Here is a 13,106-nt window from a genome sequence, read left to right as displayed (position 1 = left end):
GTTTTCCATCTGATAGCATGTGCATCTTGGATGTTCTGCTGGATATCAGTCGATGAATGCACAGTCAACTCTTCGAAATCCATGAATCATCCAACAATCTGTGTTCTCGGCGGAGCAAGTGCATGGCGAAAAGAATTGTTTCTTGAGGATAAGCAGATACAGGAAATCAACAAGCAAACATGTTAGGGCTGATCAAATCGCCCCTGGGCTTAAGAATGCCAAGTGTCATTCGATGAGCCCGTGAAAGGAAACGACATTGTCGGCTGATCGCAAGCGAAATCTCTTCAAACGACGACATGAGAACAACGGTATCATTGATACCCCGCATCGGTCATGCAATTCCTCTCCTTCTCTTGGCAATGAATCGAAGGATTGTGGAGAGAATGCTGGGAGACATCGACCCCGCTTGCAACCTGGAAACTCCAAGTGGACACCTCTTTAACAGCTTGCCACGCCTGGAGAGAAAACAATCTTTTCGACTCTCCGTAAGTTTGTGGTGGAATTGGCCTGGAGATAATCAAAATGCTTTGGCGACAGGCACCCATAAACCACTGAGCGAGCAGCAGAGGGGCAGGGAGGTAAACTTCTCAAATTGTTGCACAGCCGATCTGCCCCGCAAAGATTCAGAGAGGATTCGATGATCATCAATACGATTCCATCGTGTATTGAAGTCCGATACGAGGCCGTAAAAAACAACATCCCACTCGTTGTGCACAAAGACAGCCGTTCCTGAACCCACGACCGAGCCTCAGCCTGCGCTAAAACCAGACCCCCCCGACTGTATCCACGCTTCTTTCATATTTTTAACATCGTCTTCCAACGACCTCCGATCCTCCCGCAGCTCGTCTCGGGATTTTTCCAAGCTCTCAATATAATCCTTAGCCAATATCAGCACATCCCCCTTACTCACTGTTGCCAGACTTCCCCCCTCACTTTCCGCCTCTTGCGCTGGCAGCACAGACAGTAATGCCTCAAATTTATCATTCAGACGATTGCGGTATTGCTTTTCGATAGCATTGTGGTTTGTTTTCGGGGTGGAGGAAGTTGGAGACTGAGGGAATACGATGGTCGTCTGTTCGAGCTTCTTCTTCCGCGTCTTTCGCGTTGTGTTCCAGCGCAGACTTGGAGCAGAAACACGACGGCGTTTGGCTAGTGACATTTCTGGTTCCTCAAGGGAAACGCACTCTGACGTTGCTGAGCTTTCGGTGATGTCACCTACGGTTGAAAGGGATGAGGAGGGCGAATTCATCGGCAATACAGGATCCAGCTCTAGTTTAGTGGCCAACTCGTTCTCATCGCCAAGGTCCTGGTGATGTTCTTGACTGGTAGTATGAAGGGAGCAGCTGTCATTTAGATTTGTGTCCTCTGGTGCTGGAAATCGTTCCCACACCATTGTAGTGGAGTTGAATGGCATCGGGATATCATGGCTTCCTAGGCTGGAAACGAGAGGCGGCAGAACGGGGTCATATGTGAGATCGTCGGCCATGACATTGTCACTAGAAGTCCCATAGATGCTAAAGGGCTGATTTCTTGTCTGGGTATTTGAGCGAGCGGTCGTGTGGTAGACTGTGGACCATTCGAATAACGGGCTCTGTCCTCGGTGATCTTGAGGGTATGTATCGAAAGGGAAATAGGATGGTACTGGAGAACTGGTATATCCGTAAATGAGGTCGCTCTGTCGTACTTGATCCGCGGGGTCGTGATCTCCAAACTCAGTAGAAGGACGAGTACCGCTGACATGTGGTGGTGCTTCGCGCTCCGGTCCTCTAACATGATCAAGATCTCCCACGTATGCAGCCGTGGACTTCATGATCACAGGTATTTCGACTGATTATTGGGCAACACAACCAGAGATACTTGTCACCTTTCAGTGTAGTCCTGGAGAAGAAGTGGCCCTTCCTGCGGCCAACGGTATCTCCCATCACACCAGCTGATACACATACACACCGCCCGGTCTACCGATGGAATACCCGGGTCAGGGTGCGTCGGTGATTCCAAGCTTTCCCGCCATTTGAGTGGGTAATACCGCTTCCAGGCAGGCTGCATTAAGCCGGAAGCTTTTCAACTATGCCTCATGGGTGGTATTGGATCCATTGCTTCTTGCGACATCCCGTTGGAACCTGGCACACCATAAGTTGTTTGTTGCGGGTGGTGGCCCGCAGAGCAACATGATAGGCTGAACAATTTCAGGGTCTTCACTCCTTGCGTCAATTGAGCCAAGCGAGCCAATGTGTCTTGGACCCTGCATAACAAATATGACAATGTGCAGAATCTGATGGCACACACTATGGGAAATTGCGCGAATCCGCTTCTGGCCCGTCCTTGCTTCGCAAACGAAGGGTGTGCGAGAAGATAGGCCATGCACAACGGGGGTGAGGCGGGTTTACTGGTTATGCACGATTTGAAATCCCCCAAGCCGGTGGACGCACAGTATGATGTCGACCTCCCATTCTTCGAGGTCTTACTGGTCGAACTCTGATTGCGCCACTCGGCGGTCAATGTATGCCTATAAATGTAGGTCTGCCGCCAATAAAATAACGTGCCAAGGAAAAAGGACACAATCTGCCGGTTCCACAGACTGCGGGGTTTTTACCTCCACGTTTTATGTTTAGTTTTTGGGAGGGAGGCTTGCGTTTTTGAAAAGGAGAATACTTCCGTAAAGCGTAAAAGGGGGTAATAGTAAAGACTCAAGCATAGGATAGGGCGCTGAACCTCAAGTGACTTCTGGAGGGAGAGTGCCGTGGTAAGTTTTGCGTGATGTAATGGTAATAATATCAAAACTGCTGGTAAAGACGTTAAGGGCCCACCCTGTCGTAAAGAAAGAAAGAAAGTTGAACGTTCGACTAAGCTCCACACTCTCCGACATCAACGCTGCTCTAGGGCATTAAGGGGTTGCCCCCCCCCCCCCCTCGTGTCCACGCCTCTTCGAACTCTTTCACACGTGCGGCCAGTCGCCTGTTCTCTGCTTTGAACTCCCATTGCTTCCGTTCCAATTCCTCAATGTGCCTCTTCGCGAGAATCAGAACTTCTGCCTTGTTGACTCTTTTCTCTCGTCGATCATCCGGGCCACCGATTGAACCTTCAGATTCCGCAATCAAGCGCGCAGGGATAGCTGAGAGAAGGTTATCGAATTGATAATTTAGTCTATTCCGATACCTAATCGTTCGAATTAGTAGCGCAATTTCCTGGTTTGTAAGAGGTAGCTCATGAGCTGATGAGCCAAGTTCCAAAGACAAATGCGCATGCAAGCTCCCGTTAAGCTCCCAAGCTCTGAGTGCCAGACCAAAGAAGACTGCAATTCGAAGTAGAGATAAGCGTACCGTTTCTCGGTCTGATCATGGTTTAGTCTGCTTTTGGAACGATGATTACTTTCGGAGTCGGAGTTGCTCTTGTTTGAAGCAGAGGCCGCTTTGCCTATTGGCTCCCGAGGCGTACGGCGGCTATTGACTGAGCGCTTGTTGCCTTTAGGGGGAGTGGCACTCTTCGGTTCGGAGTCCCGTTTTGTCCCCCATGCCACTTTGTGAAAAGCGTCAGCCTTGGGAGACGTGACAGTTGGCTTCGGGTTTGTGGTGTCGTTGAGTTCCTCTTCATCATCGTCGTCGTCATCATCGTCATCATCATTGCTCTCGATGGGGGTCTTCTCTAAGCCTCTTGAAGAGCTCAGTGATGCACCAGCTGTAGTTGGGTTCATCATTATGGACGAGGTTCTGTTCGTAAAAATAGAGTCGGAAGCTGGGAAGGGCAATGTTAAGTTCGCAAGTGTGCCATTCGGATTTGAGCTGGAGACGGGTGTCCACGGTGCCGTTTGTTGAAATGCTACGTCGAAGATGTTCTGAGGCACGTTGAGGGAAGGGAATTGAGGACCCAGAGAAGAATTCAACATCAATGTCCTTGATAATCCCGTATTGGGCCAGGCAGGTGGTGTCCAATGGCTCTGAGCAGGATCGGAATGTTCCCTGCGTGCATACTGATGTTGCGGATAGGGCGAGAGATCCCCCAGGTCTCCAACATTATGCTCATTCTATGTTCGTTAACGCCTGCCAGTTGACTTGCGGCCAGACAGAATGGGGATGAATTTGAAGAGAGGGACAAGACTGACTGGAGGCTGACCACGAGTATAATATCGACGTTGCTGTGTCACATCAAAAGAGTTCCACTCCATCCTGCAAAGTGGATAGGGCTGTTTTCGGCGAAGGAGCTGATGCTTCAAAATCTAGCTAGGTCAAATGGACGGAACTGTTAACCGCTGCAGCACTTGCCACTCTCTTTAAGGGTCCCCATGAAGAACAAGGTACGATCGGAGGTGGAATTGTCTCCGATCAGTCACATCCCTCTGTTGCAGCTGTGGGACTGAATCGTTGAGGAAGGCGCCAAGCCCTCCCCCAATCTGCTGAATGATCCGGATCGAGAGAAGAGAACATAAACTACGCCTCGACAAGGATAGCCCCAGCATTTGAAGGGATGATCTGCACAGCCTTATCTGCACAGCGGAAAAGCCGCTGTGATCCGCAGCCTGACCGCCGCCACATCTTGGGCCAGCACATACTATGTAGAACAGTCATATGGTCTTCTGGGTTAGGGGCCAGCTGCGGGAGCACGCGACTGGGGTGCGTTGGCGTGGTTGTCTTGCAAAGCGCTGAGGGAGGAGCACGGCCGCCGCGGAGACGGTTGAAAAATCGCCGGTTTGGGACCTAGCGCGATCGCGCGATCAGTCTTTTGGACTCGGGCGGAATCTAGAGCGCTCGGTGGTACTAGTGCTACTGCCGGGTTATATCATAGTATCTGCGCTTGACAAAATGTCTTGCGTCCAGTCTCGTCGTGCGGTGCAGGAAAGCTTGATCAAACTTTGTGATGGTCCGGTATCTGTAATATGGAGACCGAAGAAGCCTTCAGCGAGTCCACTTGCGTGCCCACCTCGATCGGCGCGGCTTCCCGAGCAAGCCAAAATATCAGACCGATCGAGATCGCCGTCAGGTCGTGGCTGGAGCTTCTGGGCCAGGACTTGTTGAATGGCGGTGATTCATATGTGGAGAACCTGTTGTCGAGAGCCCCAAAGCGATGGGTGGTTTACTCTCCGATGGTGCTTCTGCCGCCGGGAAGTTTTGGTCAACAGTGGTGGGAAGCGGTAGGATCTGAGCAAGTTGCCTCGAGATACGCTGTTGAATTATGGACTTTGTTATTGGAGAATATTGGAAAGAGAGAGGGGAAAGGCCCTTTGACCCACTTGGCTGTCAATGCGGAAATACCTTTGCACAAAGATCCAAGTCAAGGACTAGGATCTCAGGGGCTTCTTATGCTCGCCAATGATGACGATTCTCGGGGCAATGCCAGGAGGACCTCGCGGAAAAAGTCAGATCAAGGCCCAAATTTCGACGGGGAGAGGCTTGTGGAAAGCATCGAGAATGTCCTCCGGACACCTAGTGGCTTAATCATGCTTCACGGGGACTTTGGTCCTGTCTTGTCCCCTGAGACAGTGCCTACTGAGAAAGATTTCGAAGATGCATTTTGGGTGAGCACGAAACAGAATGGTATCATTCAGGTGTGGGCTCCGAGGTACACCATGTTCAGTCGAGGAAATGTCAAAGAGAAAGCGCGCCTTCTCGATTTCCACAGCTCAGATCAAAGTCTAGAATCCAGGAGACTGGCCAAAGAGAAAGTGGCAAAAAACAGTGCTGTGGATTTGTACGCAGGCATTGGGTACTTTATGTTCAGCTATATAAAGATGGGTCTGCGGAGAGTGATAGGATGGGAGTTAAATCCTTGGTCTGTTGAAGGGTTGAGGAGGGGTGCTGTTGCCAATGGGTGGTCTGTGAAGATTGTCCGCAGCCATGAGGTTCTAGACCTTGCAGAATACGGACAAATCGTTGTGGTCTTGGGGGACAACAGAGACGCTGCAAAGAGGCTGCGGGGGCCATGCAGATACGCACTGGGAGGTATCATTCACGTCAATTGTGGCTTGTTGCCATCCAGTGAGGACAGTTGGGAGATGTCGCTCGAAATTCTAGATCGTGATGGTTGGCTCCATCTGCATGAGAATGTCGGTGTGAAAGATGTCCTTGCCCGAACGGCAGCGATTGAAGAGCTAATCCTGCGCTGGTTGAAGAAGACCGGGGACCAAAGGTCGGCTAATGTCGAGCACGTGGAATATGTCAAGACCTTTGCTCCTGGTGTTTGGCATTGCGTGTTCGATGTCTATATCAGTAGGCCAGGAACTCCACCATGAATGAATTCCCCTCATTGAGGCCATGAATTATTGTACACATTATCGTGACATGTCGCCAGCACAATCTCACCCGTACACGCATCATCCATCCCTTCTAAACTTCGTCGGTATATTTTGCTCTACAATCGCCAACTTGTCCAACGCGGCAACTCTCTCTGCCTCGTCCTCTAATTCGTCATGCAACCTGAAATGCTCAATATCTTCAGGATGTATCAGATCCTCTTCCTTTGTATTCTCATCACTTTGAAAAGTAAGCATTGATGACATAGAATAAGCAAGTACTCGTTGAGGGCTGCACTAACTGATATTTCTCCCAATGATGTATCTCATATTCCATCCTAGTTAACGGGGAATTAGCAATTTCCGGATAGAGATTGTTTCGGGAAATAATTATGAAGCAGACAGAAATAGGAAAAGAATTTCTCCTCCAATACCTACTCCATGTCCCAGTGATGCCCGGGACCCAGTCCGAAGTCCGGTAGCGTCCCTTTCCTATCCTCTCCAGTAAACTGCAGCCATTCATGCTTCTCGATGATCCCGTTCGAATTGTGATCCATCAACTTCATCAACTCCCTAATAATCTCATCTTTCTTCTCCTGTGGCACATCTTTGGCGCTGGGATCGTCCATTCCGTAGGTCTTCAGAATTTCGCTTTGTTCCCAAGAACCGCTGTTGTCGTAGTCGTGGAGTGAAAAGAAGGATGCTGGATCGAATACGGAGATATGATGCTCCTCTTTTCACAGTCAGTACTTCGGGGTACTTGAGGAGTGAGCTCATCTTACCAGCCATATGTTTCGTGGCCCAATCCGCGTCAGGATCAACTTGTATAGGTTTCTGATGTGCAATTCCACCTCCACCTCCATGCGCCGTGACGCCCGTCGCAAACGCAATTGATGCCGCGCAAGCAGCAAGTAATCGTCTAATGGTCATTGTGAATTACTTCTTCGTGCGCCAAAGATACGGAGTAAAAGAATGGTTGTAAAGGTGGAGAAGACGTATCGATTGGGCTGAAAGTGGTTTTCTGGTGTTGACTTTGAGATCCCTGACGTTGGCGGGAGCGCGGATTCAGGGGTTCGGAGTGGCTCATGCTAATCACAGGGGGAGAAGAGGCTAAAATAAGGCTTGGCACGTGAAATGCGCGCGGCTGGCGGCATGTGTAGCTATTCACAGCCAACCACACTTGAACCTCTGCCACAACACCACAATCTTTGACTTCGGGCAAAAAGAGAGTTGATAATACTCAGAAACATGAGCAAACCAGTCATCCAAGCTCTCAACAACCTCATTCCCCGCCATTCAGGCGCTCTCCCACCAGAGTTAATTGAGCTGGCGAGTTCATTGCTAGCACAATCACGGAATAAATGCAGTAATCTGAAGCAGGACGAGGAGATTGCGAGAGCATATGCTTGTGCAAATCTAGCATGCGAGAGGTACTCCCCAGCACTTCAATTCTCTCGCCTTCAATTAAGCATTTGCTAATCTCACGTATCACTTAAGGCTCAAAACAACATTAAACCTCCCACCCATCGAGCCCCGCCCACCACTGCCACCACGCGTATACTCAAAGCTCTACGCCTACTTCGACCGCACACTAACCACCTCCGCCGCCCGCAACCGCGCAAAAGCCCGGTCTCCGCCCTCAAAAGCCAGCTCCTCCACGATCCGATCCTCACCTTCAAAAGGCACATCCTCCACGTCCAGAAGCACAGCCTCAAGCAAACAAACACAGCCTTTGCCCCAACGCCTGACGCCAGGGAAAGAGAAGTCCTTCGAAAACTTCAGAAAGAATAGGACCGAGAGGAAAGGCCTCAAATACATCAGCAACACAGACAAAGACGAGCGGATCCCAAGATGGGTTGGCCCTACCATCCGACTTCTGTGCCGTGAGATGGAAACTCCTCGCGCTGTACCACACTTATTAGCCGGGGTGGAAAGCGTGTTGTGTCTTCCGTGCCCGTCGGATCCTAATGGCGAGAATGAGAAGGGTGTGGAGGGAAAGATCCCGGCGTTGATTGCGGCGCTGTGGTTCTTTGTCGTGGTGAAGATGAGGGGGAAGGAGGGGCAGGGCAAAGAGAACTTGGCAAGGAAGAAGATGGTCAGAGATGTGCTTGTGAGGGCAAAGGAGGACGAAGGAGTTAAGGACAGAGTTGGAGATGAGGAGAGGACTTGGGAAGGGTGGGAAGAGATTGTTGAGAAAGATGTTAATGCCTGGAGGAAGGAGATTGTTGTTAAGGGATGGAGGGAGATGGATTGGTTTGAGAATATTGAAGATGGGTGTGGTGTTGATGGTGAGATCCAATCTGAGACGGACGATGGCGAGGATGACGACGTCAGCATGTCTGAAGAATTGGGGAGTGAGTTTAGGAGAAGGGCTACGGCATCCATGATCCAAGAGAAGTATATCATGACTCCGGCGAAGAAGAAGGAGTACGAAGAATGGAGAGACATGATGCTCGCCGGAATTGATAAGATGATAGAGGACGGCATTTTGGATGATGGAATGGATACCGCGGAAGGATGAATCCGGCATGGAGCAGGATATAGGGTACCCAGGTAAACGGAGCTTGGTTAGCATATGGTAGGCAGCAATGAATATTTTTGCACTTGTTCCTAGATCTGTTTTCCTTTCAAATTGTAAAACTTGACTCAAGTCAGTGTGAGAAATGAATAGATTAGATTAGATTAATGGCTATTAATCTAATCTATTCATGAAATTTTCTCATTAATTATATTCTATTCACGAATTAATTAAGCTAATCATGAATATTCATGAATACCTTGATTAATGTACACGTGACCGAAGCACGTGATGGGCTAACCTAATTAGGTAAGGATCTGGCTCTAGTGCTACCTTGCTCCTAGAGAGAAAAGCTCGCTAAGGCAGTGCTAGAGCAAGAACCTTACTTAGGTTAGTTTATTACCTGATGCGGTCACGTGTATATTAATCAAGGTATTCATGAATATTCATGATTAATTATTCTAATCTAATCAAATTACATAAGTATCACGTTAATCAAATTCTATTCACGCTATTCATGAATATTCATGAATTAATCAATTAATCTGATTAATCTGATTAATTTTTTCGCACACTGACTCAAGTGGTGAAGGCCAATGTCAAAGCGCTTTTTGACCACCCAGAGCGAACGTTCCGATCGAGAACACAATTCTCTTTCTGATATGTGCCTTTCGCCTACTATCGATGCTTCCTTTCTAATTATGCCAATGCCAATACTCCTTTGCTGACCATGCTCCCTTCTATCTTGCCAATGCCGATACTCCTTCGCTAACCATGCTTGATAGCAAAAACCCTCGCCTTTAGGTACAGTACAACATAAAGTAAAGCCCCCATTCTCACTCTACCAGCATCGACAGCATAATCTTTTTAACGTCCTCCAAGAAGCCATTTACCATGTCTCGATTATAATCAGAACATCTCCATTCTGCTTGTATTGTGATTCGGCCCCTCCAGCTACTCATACGCACAACACTATTCGCTATTAGCCTCGTCTCATAGCTTAGGCTCTAGACTCACATGTTGCGATCTGCATTGGCAGCGAACTTGATGTCGACGACCTCGAACATTGGCTTGTCCGTTTTGATTTTATTGAGCCAGGAAGTGACGTGGTATTCACGACTGATATACCTTTCTACTATGCCGTCGCTGAGGAAGAACTAGTGAGTGTTAGCTTCAGTTCTCCAGAGAGGTTCTTTGAGGAAGAGAAAGGAGGTCCCTACGGGGTCTGCCCTCTTGGCAGAGATTGACTCGAATCTGGGTTTGGGACTGGTGTATTGCTCGTCTCTAGAACTAGGAGAATTGCCTTCAGATTTGGTAGAGGTGCCTTGCTCGGTTTCAGGCCTGGGAGAGATGTCTTGCCCGACTTCAGGTTTGGAAGACATGTTTTTCTTTGCGATCTCGGCATCTAATAGCACAACTTCGGATCCGGGAGCGATGCCTTGCTCGTCTTCAGTAGGGATCAAGTCTTGCGGGACCCTGCCGATCGTTATTCTATTGGGTTTGATGACTATCATAGTTCCATATGCAGTGGATCTGATGGGCACTCTTAAGTGCACAACATACCTCATGGTCCCCATCTTCTTTCCAAGATTCTCGAACAGAACCACACACTCAGGAAGGATACTTTTCCGGTTGCTGATCTTCCTATAGCTCTTGGTAGCAATCCGAGACGCATGCACGAGCTTGGACTTAATCTCCTCCTTCCCTGCTTCCAAAGAAAGCGAAAGGTCTCTGAGATCGTCGAATAGGATCGGCGCAAAAGAGATGCAGAGGGGTATGTAATCAGTGGATGGATCAGGGTGCCCAGCTGTTGAAAGGAGATAACGTCGGCCATTAAGCCAGCATGGTGAATAAAGAGGAGATGGTTTTGCCTCCATGTCCGGTTGGAGTAAAGGATTGGATCGAAGCAATGCTAATACCATTGCTGCATGCCCAAGGTGAGTTATGCTAGAGTCGGAGCCAACAACCTTCTTAACTTGTTGCAAAAGAGAGGTGCTCTGTGCCTTGGTGAAAGTAAGGAAGTGTGCCTTGTGGGTTTCTGGCCCTCTCATCCCCGTCTCAAGTAGGGGGATTCCATGGTTGTTCTTCTGCATCATATTAGAACACCTCATGGAGAGAAGTCTACCTAAAGTATGCCTTGCTTACCATATGGTTGAGGATAATATCTTGGTTCCATAACGCATTCCTCTCGTACTGTGTCCCCGATAGCTTTTGTTCGGGGTCCATGAGACATATCCATGGTGGCGATAGTCTGTCGTGGTTTTCTAGCCAATTGGGTTTGAATTGGAATGAGGTGGAAATTGAAGAAGCAAGGTGTGAGAGATAACGTCCAAGCAGAATTCGAGCTCCAATGCCGTCCGTAATCAAATGATCCACATAAATCATAAGTTGAAGTTTGTAGACCAGCACAAAGTTCTCGGCCTGGACCACAGCTTGCGAGAATAAGAAAACGTTATCCAAGTCATGCCTTCGTTTCTTTTCAAGAGTCTTTTTTCGCAGCCTCCCAAACCCTTGGCATTGAACCGCAAATTCAAAAGTTGACGTCCGCTTGACCCATTTATCCACGTCTTCCTCATTTAGAGGCGTCTGATATTGCATGTATCGGTTCCCGTCTTCCACACTTGTTCTGGTTGTGAGCTCAAGTTCTGGGACGTCGAATCGCACTTGTTTCCAAGCAGACTCGATTGCTGAACTTAGCCTGCTGCGAAGAATAGGGGACTTGAAATTCAAAGAAGCATATACGAAGAGATCACGAGAATCTTTCGGCCTTGCCAACCACATCGCCTCATTGGCAAGAGGCCGACGCTGCCACAACGTGGGCGATTCTCGTGATTGTTGTTGGCTGTCGCGTGATCCCTGTGACATCAATTGTTTCCATTGGTAGTCGGCGGACTCAAGAGAACGAACAGAAGTTCCGGGTACCATCGTACAAGAATATTCCCGGTAAGGATGGCTTACTGATGTCTACTCGGAATAGCCGGAATGAGACTTGAAGAGAGATGGTGTGCACTGATGCTGAACCTTAAAGGGAAGTTACTTCACTGGTTCTTTCCACTCTTGAACATGGCTCATTATCGCTCACATCTTTGCAGTCTTGAAATGCTAACTTTAAGAAAGAGCGAAGAGTAAGATCGAATTACCTGAGCCACTTCTCTCTGTACAAGCAATTCCCACCTGCCTCCTCAATGTACTCGAGTACATTGAAACGTCACCAAGAAGGGAACGTGAAAGAGACACAATCACCCTAATCTCTCAGAAGAGGCCATTAGCCTTACTGCTCACGCAATTAATAATGAAGGAAAAACAATGTTTCGTGGACTTGGAAAACTCTCGATCAAGAGAACCGTGCGTCCGCTAGGCAAATCCTCATGCACGGTCGAGCCTTCAAACGTCGCCCGCCTTTGCATGAAATCTACAACTAGTTTGATCCAGCATGCAGCCCTTGCCAGATTTCGACCTATTCGCAATTCTTTGGATCCAATGCTCGGTACTTGATATCCACTTACGCATGCATGCCCGTTACAATGAGCCCAAAAGAAGACTCGTGATATCCATTGACGCCTTTGGATGGAGCGGGGTTGTATCTACCCCGTCTGCTCAGACCATCGATTCCCGAAATCTCTCTTTGATATCTGATAATCAGCCTCCGCAAAATCGATACCCGCGCGTGCTCGGGCATGCACAGAAGTATTGTCTCACGTTAAGTCTTCCTTGAGGAAAGATTGCGAAAAGACTCGCGCGTAATTTGCTCAGAGCGGGGCCTTGGGACACCTTTCGTCACTTAGAAACACAGAAGAAATATGAAGGATTCACCTTCAAGATTGTGTGCAACCATTTCATGCATGGAGGGGTTGTATGCAAGATTGTATGATCCGGCGGGATCGAGGAGGCCAGAAGTTGAAAGAAATGCCAGATGACGACGAGGTGGCTTCGGGTGCTCGAGGGTGGCTCGCAGGAGCACTTCTGCCGAGCTCTCCAGAAGAGATTGGTTACACTCGCTTGCACATCCTCGTGGGTGGGACGACTGAGAACGTTTTGCGCCGCGCTTTGCTTCCGCATGCGACATGATTTTCTGATCAACTGCCCAGGATGATAAAATCATTCTTGGAGGCGGTGTGCTTCCCCGGAATCATTTGGCGCTTTGTCAAAAGAGGATGCACGACCGGCACGGTCGAAGGAAACCTCGCACAACGGCCGTGCAGTGAGGCTGGGGCGACAATTCGCTTGCTCCTTGGGCCTGTTGTCAAGCTTCGATGGCAGGCTTCATCTAGTTGATAGACTTCTGTGCTGAATTCTAAGAGCTGGGAGTCCTGTGGGAGTCGTCACGGCGTCAGCGATAATGGAACAAAAGCGTCGTCGGGTGAG

The 13,106-nt window shown here is 48.9% G+C and overlaps 6 protein-coding genes across 6 annotated transcripts; 2 read left to right on the top strand and 4 right to left on the bottom strand.

The window, feature by feature from the left end:
- Positions 1–694: 694 nt before the first annotated feature.
- K444DRAFT_178416 (uncharacterized protein) lies at positions 695–1,935 on the bottom strand. Its single transcript, XM_024870797.1, has one exon. It carries the CDS (start codon positions 1,808–1,810, stop codon positions 749–751), a length of 1,062 nt encoding a protein of 353 aa, XP_024742268.1. The 5' UTR covers positions 1,811–1,935; the 3' UTR covers positions 695–748.
- A 941-nt stretch (positions 1,936–2,876) lies between these two features.
- Positions 2,877–4,609, bottom strand: K444DRAFT_659606 (uncharacterized protein; the record flags this gene model as incomplete). The annotated part of the gene is made up of 3 exons (XM_024886370.1): positions 4,100–4,609; positions 3,321–4,021; positions 2,877–3,156 (listed from the first exon to the last, which is right to left on the bottom strand). The coding sequence occupies exons 1-3, from the start codon at positions 4,160–4,162 to the stop codon at positions 2,877–2,879; spliced, it is 1,044 nt and encodes a 347-aa protein (XP_024742267.1). The 5' UTR covers positions 4,163–4,609.
- Positions 4,610–4,796: 187 nt separating this feature from the next.
- On the top strand, positions 4,797–6,223 carry K444DRAFT_640295 (uncharacterized protein; the record flags this gene model as incomplete). Its single annotated transcript, XM_024884482.1, has 3 exons — positions 4,797–4,906; positions 4,954–5,264; positions 5,361–6,223. The coding sequence occupies 3 exons, from the start codon at positions 4,797–4,799 to the stop codon at positions 6,221–6,223; spliced, it is 1,284 nt and encodes a 427-aa protein (XP_024742266.1).
- Positions 6,224–6,304: 81 nt separating this feature from the next.
- On the bottom strand, positions 6,305–7,153 carry K444DRAFT_640294 (uncharacterized protein; the record flags this gene model as incomplete). Its single annotated transcript, XM_024884481.1, has 4 exons — positions 6,305–6,464; positions 6,526–6,561; positions 6,662–6,956; positions 7,006–7,153. 4 exons carry the CDS (start codon positions 7,151–7,153, stop codon positions 6,305–6,307), a joined length of 639 nt encoding a protein of 212 aa, XP_024742265.1.
- A 249-nt stretch (positions 7,154–7,402) lies between these two features.
- Positions 7,403–8,884, top strand: K444DRAFT_659604 (uncharacterized protein). The gene is made up of 2 exons (XM_024886369.1): positions 7,403–7,653; positions 7,721–8,884. Exons 1-2 carry the CDS (start codon positions 7,472–7,474, stop codon positions 8,742–8,744), a joined length of 1,206 nt encoding a protein of 401 aa, XP_024742264.1. The 5' UTR covers positions 7,403–7,471; the 3' UTR covers positions 8,745–8,884.
- Positions 8,885–9,577: 693 nt separating this feature from the next.
- K444DRAFT_624947 (uncharacterized protein) lies at positions 9,578–11,666 on the bottom strand (the record flags this gene model as incomplete). The annotated part of the gene is made up of 5 exons (XM_024882460.1): positions 9,578–9,713; positions 9,759–9,898; positions 9,962–10,217; positions 10,305–10,828; positions 10,887–11,666. The coding sequence occupies 5 exons, from the start codon at positions 11,664–11,666 to the stop codon at positions 9,578–9,580; spliced, it is 1,836 nt and encodes a 611-aa protein (XP_024742263.1).
- Positions 11,667–13,106: the final 1,440 nt, after the last annotated feature.

Source organism: Hyaloscypha bicolor (genome assembly GCF_002865645.1).
Source record: "Hyaloscypha bicolor E unplaced genomic scaffold K444scaffold_16, whole genome shotgun sequence".
Classification (NCBI taxonomy): Eukaryota; Fungi; Ascomycota; class Leotiomycetes; order Helotiales; family Hyaloscyphaceae; genus Hyaloscypha; species Hyaloscypha bicolor.
This window is presented reverse-complemented; position numbering and strand designations above follow the sequence as displayed.